The sequence below is a fragment of the Rana temporaria genome, chromosome 6 (assembly GCF_905171775.1).
Source record: "Rana temporaria chromosome 6, aRanTem1.1, whole genome shotgun sequence".
Taxonomy (NCBI): Eukaryota; Metazoa; Chordata; class Amphibia; order Anura; family Ranidae; genus Rana; species Rana temporaria.
Genome location: NC_053494.1, coordinates 140,290,985 through 140,303,366, shown reverse-complemented (window position 1 = coordinate 140,303,366; position 12,382 = coordinate 140,290,985). Strand labels below are relative to the sequence as shown.

The following is a 12,382-nucleotide window of genomic DNA, read 5'->3' as shown; positions in this document are numbered from 1 at the left end:
AGTCTAAGCTTAAGGGGACTGAAGAAGAACGTACACATCTGCTCACCCATAATTCTTTCATTTCTGGAGTGTACAGAACTGAACTACAGATGAACACTAATTATATTATTATTTTTCCAACTGTTTCAACTAAAGAATTAAATGTATACACACATGTCTCACAATTACATGAGTTAAAGTCAATATACAATAACTAATAATGCAATTCATCATTAGTTGAACTTTTTTTTTCCCTAACATCTGTTTTCTACTTTAGATTACTTGAGCACAGTGGAAGAGAATCCTTTTGTTTCCAGGAGAAAAAATGGCGACCTTCAAGCTATGGATAATCCTGAATACCACAATGGACCCAGTGGGCAGCCAAAGTCAGAAGATGAATATGTCAATGAGCACCTTTATCTTAATTCCTTTGCAAAGCCCAAGGAAAATCCTGAATATCTGAAAAACAATGGACTTACTGTGCCAGAAAGAGCTAAGAAGGCATTTGATAACCCAGAATACTGGAATCATAGCTTGCCACCTAGGAGCACCATCCAGCATCCAGATTACCTGCATGAGTACAGCACAAAATACTTTTATAAGCAGAATGGACGCATCAGGCCAGTCGTGGCTGAAAACCCAGAATATCTGACCGAATTCACTCTAAAACCAGGCACCGTCCTTCCCCCTCCTCCCTACAGGCACCGGAACACTGTTGTGTAGGATTTTCAGTATTATGAAAATAGGGAGAAATCCCTATTCTATTTGGATACTTTGAGCCCTCTTTAAGAGCCACCTTACTTACTCAGGTGTGCTTCTCCATGCCAGATCACATACATAAGAAGGTTAAAGAATGCTATAGATTTTGTATTAATATTATTTATTGAGGAGAGCACTTGATGAAGTATCCAGACTGGCAGCTTGCTCTCTGTGGATTGGGACAGCATTTGACTGTCATATAATGACTAAGTACTGGTGGAAGCTCTATGAAGCAGAAGTACTTTGTATACTTGCCTTTTATGTTCCTACAGCACATAGTACAGAGTTTTTCAGCTCAAGTTACCATATCATATATGTCAACGAGTTTGAGCCCTAACACTTGTTTCTTATTTCAAGACCATTCAAAACTGTCTTCCACTGCCAGTTCCTGCCATCAACTAGGTCTCACTAATCAATAACAATAATATTTAAGTATTCGGAGGATATGGTGTTCGAATTGTTGATGCTGTTATCCTTATTCTTTTCCAGAACTCCAGAACTTAGGTTTGCTTGTTACAGCTTAATAAGAATATATTAACTTGGTTAAAATATCTTGCCCAGAGTATTTGTTAGGATCTAAAAGGTGAAACGATACAGTTCTTCTGCTTCATACTTGAAGGACTTGTTGGTGATGATCATAAAGTCTATGGGAAAGACTAAACCCTACTTGTCCCATTTTGAGGATGATGTGTCATGCCATTAAAGTTTCAAGATGTTCTCAAATATGTATACAGTCTATGGATATAAGCTGGAAAAGGATATAAGATATATTTCTTTATTTTTCTGATTCGTCCAAGAAGTCCTAATAAGCAGATGCAAGCAACAGTGATGTACAAAAATCAAGCTAATGTTTATATTTTTTATTTATTAAACCCCCCGTGAATTCATCAGTATCACATTGTATGATAAAAGAAGGAATATAGCCTCCAATATGCATATCACCATTGTTTAAATATTCATCTCATGATACAATGCATCTCCACCACTGGCAATAGAAAAAGCCTAACTAAGGATACTGGAGAAGAAAATGAGCAAAGTTCCATCCTCTTGATCTGAAGTCTTGCCTGCAGTAAATGTGACATAGGTGTTTGTAGCCATATGCTTTTGTTTAAATATTTCTTCTGTACCTTCACCAGCTGAAATACCACAGACTGGTCAACAATGAGAGAAGGAAGACTTGAAAATGGAGATGGCACTTGCATATTTTTGAACAGGAAGAAGTTTCAGCAGTTAGCCAGTGGGAATTACAAGTGAACTGTAATGGAAATTAATGCAGCAGGGAATTGCAGACTTTAGAAAGTCAGTTTTGCACTTAAATGGTTATTTTTGTCCTTTGACAGACTGTTGTTGTGTTTTTTTATATACTTTTTTTAGTTGTTTTTTTGCTTGGATTTTGAATGAAGCAATATGAAAGCAACCAGCAAATTAAATGACAAACACAAGAATATGGACATGCCAAAACAATTCTCTGTAAAAAAAAAGGTTACCGTACTTTTCTTGAGTATAAGCTATAGAATTATACATTATGTATCAGGTTAGTTGGGATTTTACAGGTTAGATTGCCTGATAATGGGAATTTGAAATGTTCAGTTATGAAAAACATTGTAACTAAATAATCAGAACTGGAGAAAATGAAAATTAGTGTTAGTGTCCATAGCGATCAATCAGTTTAGCTGCTTTGGAAAAATTAGAAATACCTACTTTGAAAAACTCAGGCCCAGCAGTTAGTTATCACTTTTGAGATCTGTATATCTCATATAAATGGAGATGGTGTAGGTACTACATGGGTCTTCGTGAAGCTTGCCTCTTATGGTTGAGGACATGAATATTTCCATTCAACGTATACCACATTCTGTCTTTTGGGGGTTAATGAACTGTATTACAGACAAAGATTGGTCTGATGTAGGCTGCTTCACTTTTTAAGAACCTCACAATGAAAAGTTGCAGCTAGTATATCTTTCTTTAATGGAGCAGTAGAGTTCCTCCAAAAAAGGAACTGAGAACAATGCTATTTCATGAACAGAATAACTGTGTTTGGTAAAAATTTTGTTCTACCAACATTGTAGTTTAAATTTACTTTATGAAAACATTTTTTTTTGTGGGGGGGGGGGGTAAATATATTAGAAGCACAGACAAATATATATTGTATGCCTCACTTTTTTATGTTTCTGTTTTTGTTTTGTTTTGTTTTTTGGGTTCTTTTTTTTGTTTTCTCTGTTTTGCATATATGAATGCCATATTTCCATGCAATCTGTCTTTGTACTTTGTGTAGAAATGTGAGTACATGTATTGTAGTATTACAGTGTTACATATACATTTATGAATCTATGTGAAAATAAAATCACATAGATGCATAAAATAATAATCATATCCATGCTCCAATTGCCAAATAGTTCATGAGTAAATGGACTGTGTGCTGGCAACTAAAACTGCATGTTTTTATGGTGTAGCTAAGAACCTCCTTAAATCCAATCTAGAGTGAGGATTTTAGAGGATACTGGTAACTTTGTGGCAGTTTTGCAGCTAACATTCTCATAAAATAAAATAATATCCCTGCATTTAAATAAAGTAACGGGAAATGGCCATATTATTGTAAAATATATCGACTCACAATGAAAAAAGAACTCTGCTTTTTGCTCCTGAGTTGCATACATACTTTGTAGATTCTAATTTCGAGTAAGGAAGAAATTTAAGGAGCAATACACAATATATATTTTGGCACAATTGGAAGAGCCCATTATCTGCAACTTATACTCAAAACAAATCTCAAATTAATGTTGAGGACAAGATACGGGACGATACGGTAGTGTCAAACAATGGTTTCCACGCTCATTTATGTATGCATACATTTCTCTGCATTAACACTGCCAGCTGCCTAGCACCATTCTTCTTGAAGAATGTCTTACTACTAGTGGAATCCATGATAAAAGGGTATTGGATTTGTTCAGAAGGGTTAAATGGAATCTCTCTCCCACCGGACAGATTCATGTGGGTTCAATAATAGATACTCTCTCTCTCTCTCTCTTCTAAGGGTAAACAACAAAAGTCCTTGGAAAGGCTTGCACTCTGGATCTATTAGACATGAATAATATGGAATTCCAAGGTACAAATACTTTTTATCATTTAAAAGGTGTTTGGAATTTAAGTGCACCCAGTGAAATCAATGTCAGTCATGTAGTGCAGTAATGCTCTGCACTGATATCACAATATTATGTAGCATTAACAAGTACTGCTGTAAAATGGGTCGACTAAGTAATACAAATAGCAATGGAAGAATCTGCAATGATTGATTGCATATTCTTCCACGTGGGAATTAAACAGAGCAGCTCTAAGTAAGAATGGCAGCTAAATATGAAAGCTAAGCATCTGATAAATAACGAAAATCCCTTCTTAATATGATAATGTTGATGATCATAGGGGAAAGATGTGATCCCTATACCTAAGACCTAAAGACTAAAATATAGGGAATCAACTCACCTCACTGAAATTATAATCAACCATATATTTGATTGCATGTTTTCAACCATAGTCCTAAATAGAACTCTGATACCAAGCTTTAAAGAGTGACAATTCTATAATTTTGCCAAAAGTTCCAAATGTATTGAGATTAAAATGAAAATGGTAATATCTGGCTTCTATATTGATACAAGGTGAACAACCAATTGAAAGGCACATTAGACCTGCAGGCTTATGACTTTCTAGAAATCTAGTAGGAAATGCTAAAGACTTTGGTTTAGCAAAGTGAAGTTGGTGCTAGGACATATGCAAACAAGCAGGCTTCAGGGTGGTCCACACTTCCCGCATTCACAACTAGGTGTGTGTTCAGCTTGCAGCTGAAATGTATATACTATTCATTGTGAAACACATTAGAGATCTTTCAGGTGTACCCTGTTAAAATATAATAGATGTGTTTGCATCTAATGCAGTTGTGCCATCATTGGTTGATTTGTTGAGGGAAGTAGGTGCTAGGTAGGGCTGTTCAGCCTATTGCTCCTGTGACCCTTGCTAAGATGGACATAATAAAAAAAGCTGATGATAAATAAAGGTAGTAATGATGATGTTATCTACCGTTTTAATATTCCAAATAAAATATATATATATATATATATATATATATATATATATATATATATATATATATATATATATAAAAGCTATATGCAAATATCTGTAACAGCAATATATCTTATAAAGGGTCTGAACTTGATTGCCTCCTGTTGACAACATTACCAACACTCTGTTACTTCTGTCGAGATTAATATATAAACTCATGCACATCACTTATACTTTTGACTGCTGTTTTAAGAGGCGCATAATGAGATTTCGGATTTTAATCATCTTAATTTAAACGCTCCATTGTTTTATATTTTCCCTTGTTCCAGTGTCTAAACCATTCAATATTAGAGGCTTGTCCTTATTCGTAGCACATTTTTTTTCCAAACAAAGCCTTAATACGATTGACTATTTTAATATCACACTTTCATGGCTAATGGAGTTTATTTAGAATGCTCTATATTGTCACCTTTTTGTTAAGTGTCTATCTTAGTCATCTACTTGCCTGAAAGCATTAGCTTTATTTAAAATGAATTGTTTTCTGGACTGGAGAAGCAACATATAAAGTTGGCTCCTTTGTGCCTATAACTGTTACATAGTCCATCTAGCTCAATAATTAGATAAAAAATTAACAATAAAAAAATAGAAAATTATCCTAGCAAATTTATATTTTAAGCAAGGTGCAGGATTTTTGGGCAGTTAAAGATGTCTATAGACCTGAATGGATTGTTGTCTAATCCATAACATTGCATGATCTCCAGACACTTAATAGCTGACAGGTCTTAGATAAATAGATGTCTTTTAGGTGCATGTCTGGTTGATGCCATGAAGAATTGCCTGATAAATGTTCTAACCACCTTCTGAAGTCTATAGCCACCTTAGGATTTATCCTGGTTCATTAAACTGAAAGAATGTGGTTCAGTCAGTGAAGTGATGTTCAGAACAAATACATATTTTAAAACTGATAGACTAATTTACTTATGCCTTATCAACAGTTGAGAGACCATACATTCCAACATGCCTCTGAAGTCATAAAAAAAGTCATAAAGCTCCTCTCAGTAGGAATGAGCATAATGAGATAAGTAGAGGATTCAACCGTGTAAAACGCTGCTGTGGTTATTTTTCTGGCATTCTCCCTTTTCTGTTCCTGCTTGATTGTTGGGAGTTACTACCAGTGACACAGTAAGGATAAGTTCATGCTGGCATTAAAAGCAGGCATTTGAGAGGTGTTAAAAACACATAGACACTATCATTCTCACTATCAAAAGATTAAGCGTTTGTGTCGCATTGCTTCAAAATTTAAGCCTCATGTTGAGTCGGGAGGCATTTGAAGTCTTTGAATGCCTCCCATTCAAGTCCATGGTAATGCTTCGCAAATGCTCTGGCAGGCCGTTGCAGTGCGGTTAATTTTCGTTTTAATGGGCCTTAAATCTCAGCAAACACTTCAAAACTGCCCAAAGGGCATTTGGGGGCATTTTTAACTGGTCATTAACGCTTGTAAAATACCAGTCTAACGCCCATACTAAAGCTTATTAACGCCAGTCTAATGCCCATATTAACGCTATAGGAGGGTTTGTTAAGCATTATAAATTTAGTCAAGTGTGAGCAAGTCTTAAATCTGACACAAATTTCAGAAACATCCAAGTATAGAGCAGAGGACACCTACAGAAGAACTTTATCCGACTTGATCTGAAATACAATTTTTATGAATTTTTCCAATTTGACAGGCTTTGGCAAAACTTTCAACTCAGGCCCCATACACACCATAGAATCTATCCGCAGATAAATCCCATCAAATGGGTTTCTGCGGATAGATTCTATGGTGTGTACACTCCGTCGGATATTTATCCGCGGATAAATCTCCCCTGGGATGGATTTCCAGCAGATGGATATTTGCTGACATGCTCAACAAATCCATCTGCTGGAATCCATCCCAACGGATGGATCCGCTCGTCTGTACAGACTCACCGGATCCATCCGTCCAAAGGGATTCCCCGCACGCGTCGTAATGATTTGACGCATGCGTGGAATTCCTTATATGACAGCGTCGCGCCCGTCGCCGCGTCATAATCGCGGCGACGGCGCTACACGTCATCGCCAGGGGATTTCCGCGCGGATTTCAATGCGATGGTGTGTACACGCCATCGCATAGAAATCTGCTGAAATCCTCGAGAGGATTTATCCGCGGATACGGTCCGCTGGACCGTATCCGCGGATAAATCCTCTCGTGTGTATGGGGCCTTATTATTAGATAATTAGGCTGAAAAAAGGCAAAAGCTAATTTAAGTTTAGCCTGTTAGAAATATAACTATTGTTGACCCACAGCAAGGAAAAGAGGATGATTGTGCTTCAGTAAGCCCAGGCCAATCTGTTGCAACGTGACTGATTCAGCTCTGCTTCTGCTCTCACATCTAGCTGCCTTTCGAAACCTTAAAAAATATATATACAATTGAACTGTATGTTCATAAGAAAATGTGAATACTATTTTTATAGCTTGTCAGAGATACAGCCAGTTGAATTTGTACATATGGGTGGGCATTTTCTTCATTCATGAGACATCTATTTGTGGAGCGTAGCTGCTCTCTTTTGATTTGTATATATTTATGTACAGCTGGTGGTTTCAGTTCCTGTCTCCATTTTTTTTTCATTTGCTTCTTACATATGGTACCATTTCTTTACATTAGCTGTGATTCCTCTAACGTGGCTTGCTTAATTCTTGCACCAGCTTTGATTATTCTTTACCCGCGTGCTCCCTGCTGTTCTTTTACTCAGAAATCCCCTTTGGTTTGTGATTTCTGCAATGAAGGACTGTTCCCGCCCTTGCACGTAAACCTCTTGTCTGCCAAGGCGATGTAATACCAGAATATTCCTCTTTGCAGATATGAGTCATAATGGTTTTGTTTCTCTTTTTAATATAGTATTATTTCTTACATTTTTATTCTTTATGTTGTAATTTTATGTGAGAGAGTTTTAATTACTGTTGTACTTGTTATTGTGACTTGATCCATTGCTAATATATTGAATGAGTGCATTTTATAGCAGCCTTGAGTGCTGTTTTTTAAATACCTATCATACCTTTATTTACCTGACATGGGGAAGAGATGTGTCTTGCATTGTCCACCAACCTGATGCATATCTGAGTAAAGTGGTTGGCAGTGTCAATAATTACAGCTGTTAACATCTTAGTAGGAGTTCCATCTTGTTTGGTGGATGTCAGATCATCGTTTGGAAACCCCAGTTCAGGTAAACTTTAAACCATTATATGGGGATTTCTGCTTCAGTGCTTTATCCACAGTGCTGGTTTTCAGCTTAACAATGTGTTGCTTTTTAATATTGACCCAAATTTGTGAGGAACCATGTCTGTCAGGATAAAGTTAAATTAGTTGTAATCCCCATTCATGAAATTTAGGCTAAGCACATATATCTGTAGTGTTTACGCATGTCTCTCCAAAGCTCTAGGTGTCATTTTTCTCTGGTGCTTTGTTCCTCTATTAACATCATGGGACAAGTACACACTATAGAGGCATGTGCTTTGTTAATATGTCATGTCAGAGGCTGAACTCCAGGTAAACAGCTAAATACACATTTAGAAAATATTTAAGACATCTGTTTTACCTGTCATGTGATCTTTTTTATCCATCTAGTCCTGCCACACTATACAGCCAGACTTATAACCTGACTTAACTCTTTGTTTGTTGGTCACTTTTTTGACTCTTGTAAATGAACAGTAAAGGAGCAACAGACCCATAAGGCCATGCCTCTGTTCACACTGCTTTCCCCTCCTTCCACTATGTTCCCTGCCAGCAGATGTGTTAGCAACATACCTGAGGAACATACCATTTTCAACATACCATACCCTCCCTCTCCTGGCCTGAGTGCCATAATACAGGGGATTACAAGAGGATGATACCAAGTCAAAATGTTTATACACAAGTGCTGTTTATACTGGCCTAAAATTATACTAGCTTATATAATCTTGATCAAGGCCATTACATAATCAACAAATTGCCCAAAATATCTTCCCTGTTTCAGAAATGTACATAAGTATGTTTTCCCCCTAGTTTTTGGGTGTCATTTTCATCATGAGGCTTTGTTCCTGTTCAGTAAAGCCTAATATTTACCAAAGGCAACTGATCTCTCATAAAGTAAGGTAGGGCACCTACCTGCAGTTAACATTGCAGTTGACATTCCTGAATGTAGAAGAAGATGAAGCACATAATTAAAGCAGGTTTAGTTTAATATTGGGTCTATGGTCACTAAGGGTCACATTAATTAACCTCTAGTTGTCTATTGAGCAATGCATAGTTGACTTGCTGATTTAGCACGTGGAGTAAAGTGATCATATTTCAACATATTGACTTAGTGTTCTTGTAGTGTTAGGGGTCACTTAGAACTTTTTGGGTGTTTCATTTACCATATTTAGTAGAACTTTAAATTGTCCTATTTGTGGCTGTTCACGATGAACGATTGCTTCATATGCCTTTGTGCAGCAACATAGAAACCTGCATCCTCCATTTCTAAAAGCGTAAGGGTAATTTCACTTACGGTAAAGCCCAGGTAAAGTTTGGCATATTAGTTCACCAATCCTGATACATTGGTGCTTCTGTCGCATATGTTACATCAATTTGGATAGGCTTAGCTCTTTGATCCCATGGTACAAGCAGGATGAGTGAAAAACAGAAAAAGAGAGGTATATTGGTCATCTGTGTTTCTGTCCAGAAGTGTCTGGATCTGAGGGCTAAACCATTGCATATAATAAAGCCCGTTCAAAGGGCTGAAGCATAACACCCTCAATAAAGCCTACAATAATATTGTTTTTTCGATTCCTGCTAAACAAATTTGTACCAGCTTTTCATTTTCATCATTAGTTGAAAGAAGAAAAACCTTTTAAAATAGCACTATTTGTCATACGTAGCAGAGATTTCCATGGCTATATTGTTAATATAGAACTAAAGCCATAACTTTTTTTTTTCATTTTTTATAGAGTAAGAGAGGGTTATAACACCTTTTATTTTTTTCTATCTATGTCCATTGTAGACCTTTTTCTTCACTTTCTGGTTCTAAAAGAAGGTCCTCTGATAATTAAAACAAGTGATTTAAATTAATTAATTAAATGTGGAGGGGTACTATCATCCTTATAATGATAGTTGAGAAAACGTTGGAGGCAACCCCCACTGTGTCCCCAGATAACAAATAAAGAAATGGACTGTCTCAGTACCCAAAGAGTTGCATCAAAAAGACATAAATTAACATATATTTTATTACAAAAGTTATCTAAGAAAACATGTATACAAATAAATTGATAAAAACATCAATTGCATATTATTCCATATATTATTTGACTGCAACACATAAAACCAACTTCCTGGTTGATAGCCACAACAAAAAGTGGAAGGAAAACCCAAAGTAAGGGAAACCATTTGTCGTCAACAGAATTAGTGTCCCCATTGAAAACTTTTCCCACTAATCTTGGTAGTCTTGTGATAACTCAACATTTTGGGGTTTATTTCACTTTGACTGTTGCTGATAACAGTCACCAGGACAAATATGGGTTGAATTACTAAAGGAAAATAGACTGTTCTCTTTGCAAGGGAAGTTGTGCTTTGCAAGGATATTATCCTAAGAGTTTAGTGTATAGCCCGGTACACACGATCGGAATTTCCGATGGAAAAAGTCTGACTGACTTTTTCCATGGAAAATTCTGACCGTGTGTATGCCCCATCTGAGTAATTCCATCGGAAATTCCGATGAATTTCATCGGAGTTTAGATAGAGAACATGTTCTTTTTTCTTTTTTTTTTATTATTTCCTTGCACATGGTTGGGTATACCTTGTAAAGTGGAATTTCACCACTAAGCTCTGCGGAAAAACCCCTTGCAATGTGCAACTTCAATTGCAAAGTGGACAGTCCGTTTGCTTCAGCAAATTAACCTCACAACGGAAAGCCTGCCAGGTGTTCTAATCCCTCTCCACTCTATCTTTAGTTATACTTTACCTACAGTATATCTGCAAAGCGTATTAGCTATATCATAAGTTAGTAGTCTTGCTTTAAAAACTTTTAATGCTGGATCAGAATTTTTAAGAAACTACAGGTCCCAACATGCCATCGCAACTTTCACAAAATGGGGTTGATTTTCTAAAGGTGTAGAGCATGTTTTCATTACATTTTCACTTTATTTTGGTTAGTGAATGTGGCGAAAATTTTGTTTGCAACATCCAATCACGTGCAAGTCAAAAATCCCTTGCAAAGTGAACATGATCTACTCCTTTAGTAAATCAATCCTAATGCCTGTGCTAGTTTGACATTTGTGACTGTTTGCAGCTAAAAGCTTTCAGTTATTAATGGGACCTCTACAGAACACCAGAACACCAGAACTGCAGGTTTCTGATAGTATATCTTATGGCTGCCTGAAGTGCACATATTGCAAACTGTTGGTCGGTGAAGTGTTTAATAAACAAAGATGTTTAGGCTAAGACATTAGGTCAGATACTGGTGAGAATTAATGGGATGTAATAAGCAGATGAACTATTTAAAGATGCTGGTTAATTCATGGTGTTTAAACTCCCAGCAGAGGTTCATGTGACCCTGTAACTTGAGACAGACTTTGAAACATCTGCTGTGCACATGCAGCGAGCCTGAACGTGATGCATCAAGTAGCTCTCATATACTGTGCTGCAGCCAATTCGCTCTCTTTTTCAGGACACAAGTCAGGCATCACTTTGCTTTTTCTTCATGCCATCCATATCATCCTAGCTGAACGATTTGAAACCTGTTCTGAATTTTGTTAAATCTGTCAGAAATATATTTTTAATTTAATATAAATGAAATTCAATAAAATATGGTACAAACTTCTGTGTGTTGATGAGTATTTTTGATAAGCAACAACTCCAATGACTACCAACAAAAATGTTAACATGTTTTTTTACAGAAAGGAACACACAAAAAATGAACTTTGGCTAGATCTTTTATTCCCAGAATTTACAATCGGGTATTCATATGTGTATAATAAAAACAGTATGGCCTCACTGACACAACACTGGGCCTTGGTAAGATCCATACATTGGTTTAAATATAATATTATCAATATTTTTCTATTTGTTCTGTGCTGCAGCTCCACCCCAGGCTGAAGCTTAAAGTGATTGTAAATGCAGAAGCTTTTTTTTATCTTAATGCGTTCAATGCATGAAGAATACAAGCCTTCTGTGTTCAACAGCCCCCCTAATACCTACCTGAGCCCCCTCTCTATCCAGCAATGCTGTGGCAGTGTTTCGGCTGCCCAGGACTCCCCTCCTCATTGGCTGAGACAGCAGTGTGCTGTGAGCATTGGCTCCTGCTGCTGTCAATCAAAGTCAGTCAGCCACTGAAGATTGAAAGGGGGCCGTGCCAGGCCAGGAACAGATGGCTTACACCCAAGAGTTGTCAAAGAATTTAACCATGTTATAGCCAGTAATTATTTCTAATTTTTAGGGAAAGCATACTGACTGGAGTGGTGCTAGCTTTTTGACAAAAAGAAAATGTGGTACCAGTATTCAAAAAATGGACAAGATATTTACTTGGAACTACAGACCAGTCAGCTTAACATCAATAGTAT

At 36.7% G+C, this 12,382-nt stretch overlaps 1 protein-coding gene across 1 annotated transcript in view; it reads left to right on the top strand.

The window, feature by feature from the left end:
• The window catches only part of ERBB4 (erb-b2 receptor tyrosine kinase 4), a 1,211,692-nt gene extending 1,206,864 nt beyond the window's left edge, over positions 1-4,828 (top strand). Inside the window, exon 28 of the mRNA XM_040358486.1 lies at positions 257-4,828. Coding sequence (XP_040214420.1) covers positions 257-702 — 446 coding nt within the window. The 3' untranslated portion in view covers positions 703-4,828. The remainder of the gene's footprint in view (positions 1-256) is intronic.
• Positions 4,829-12,382: the final 7,554 nt, after the last annotated feature.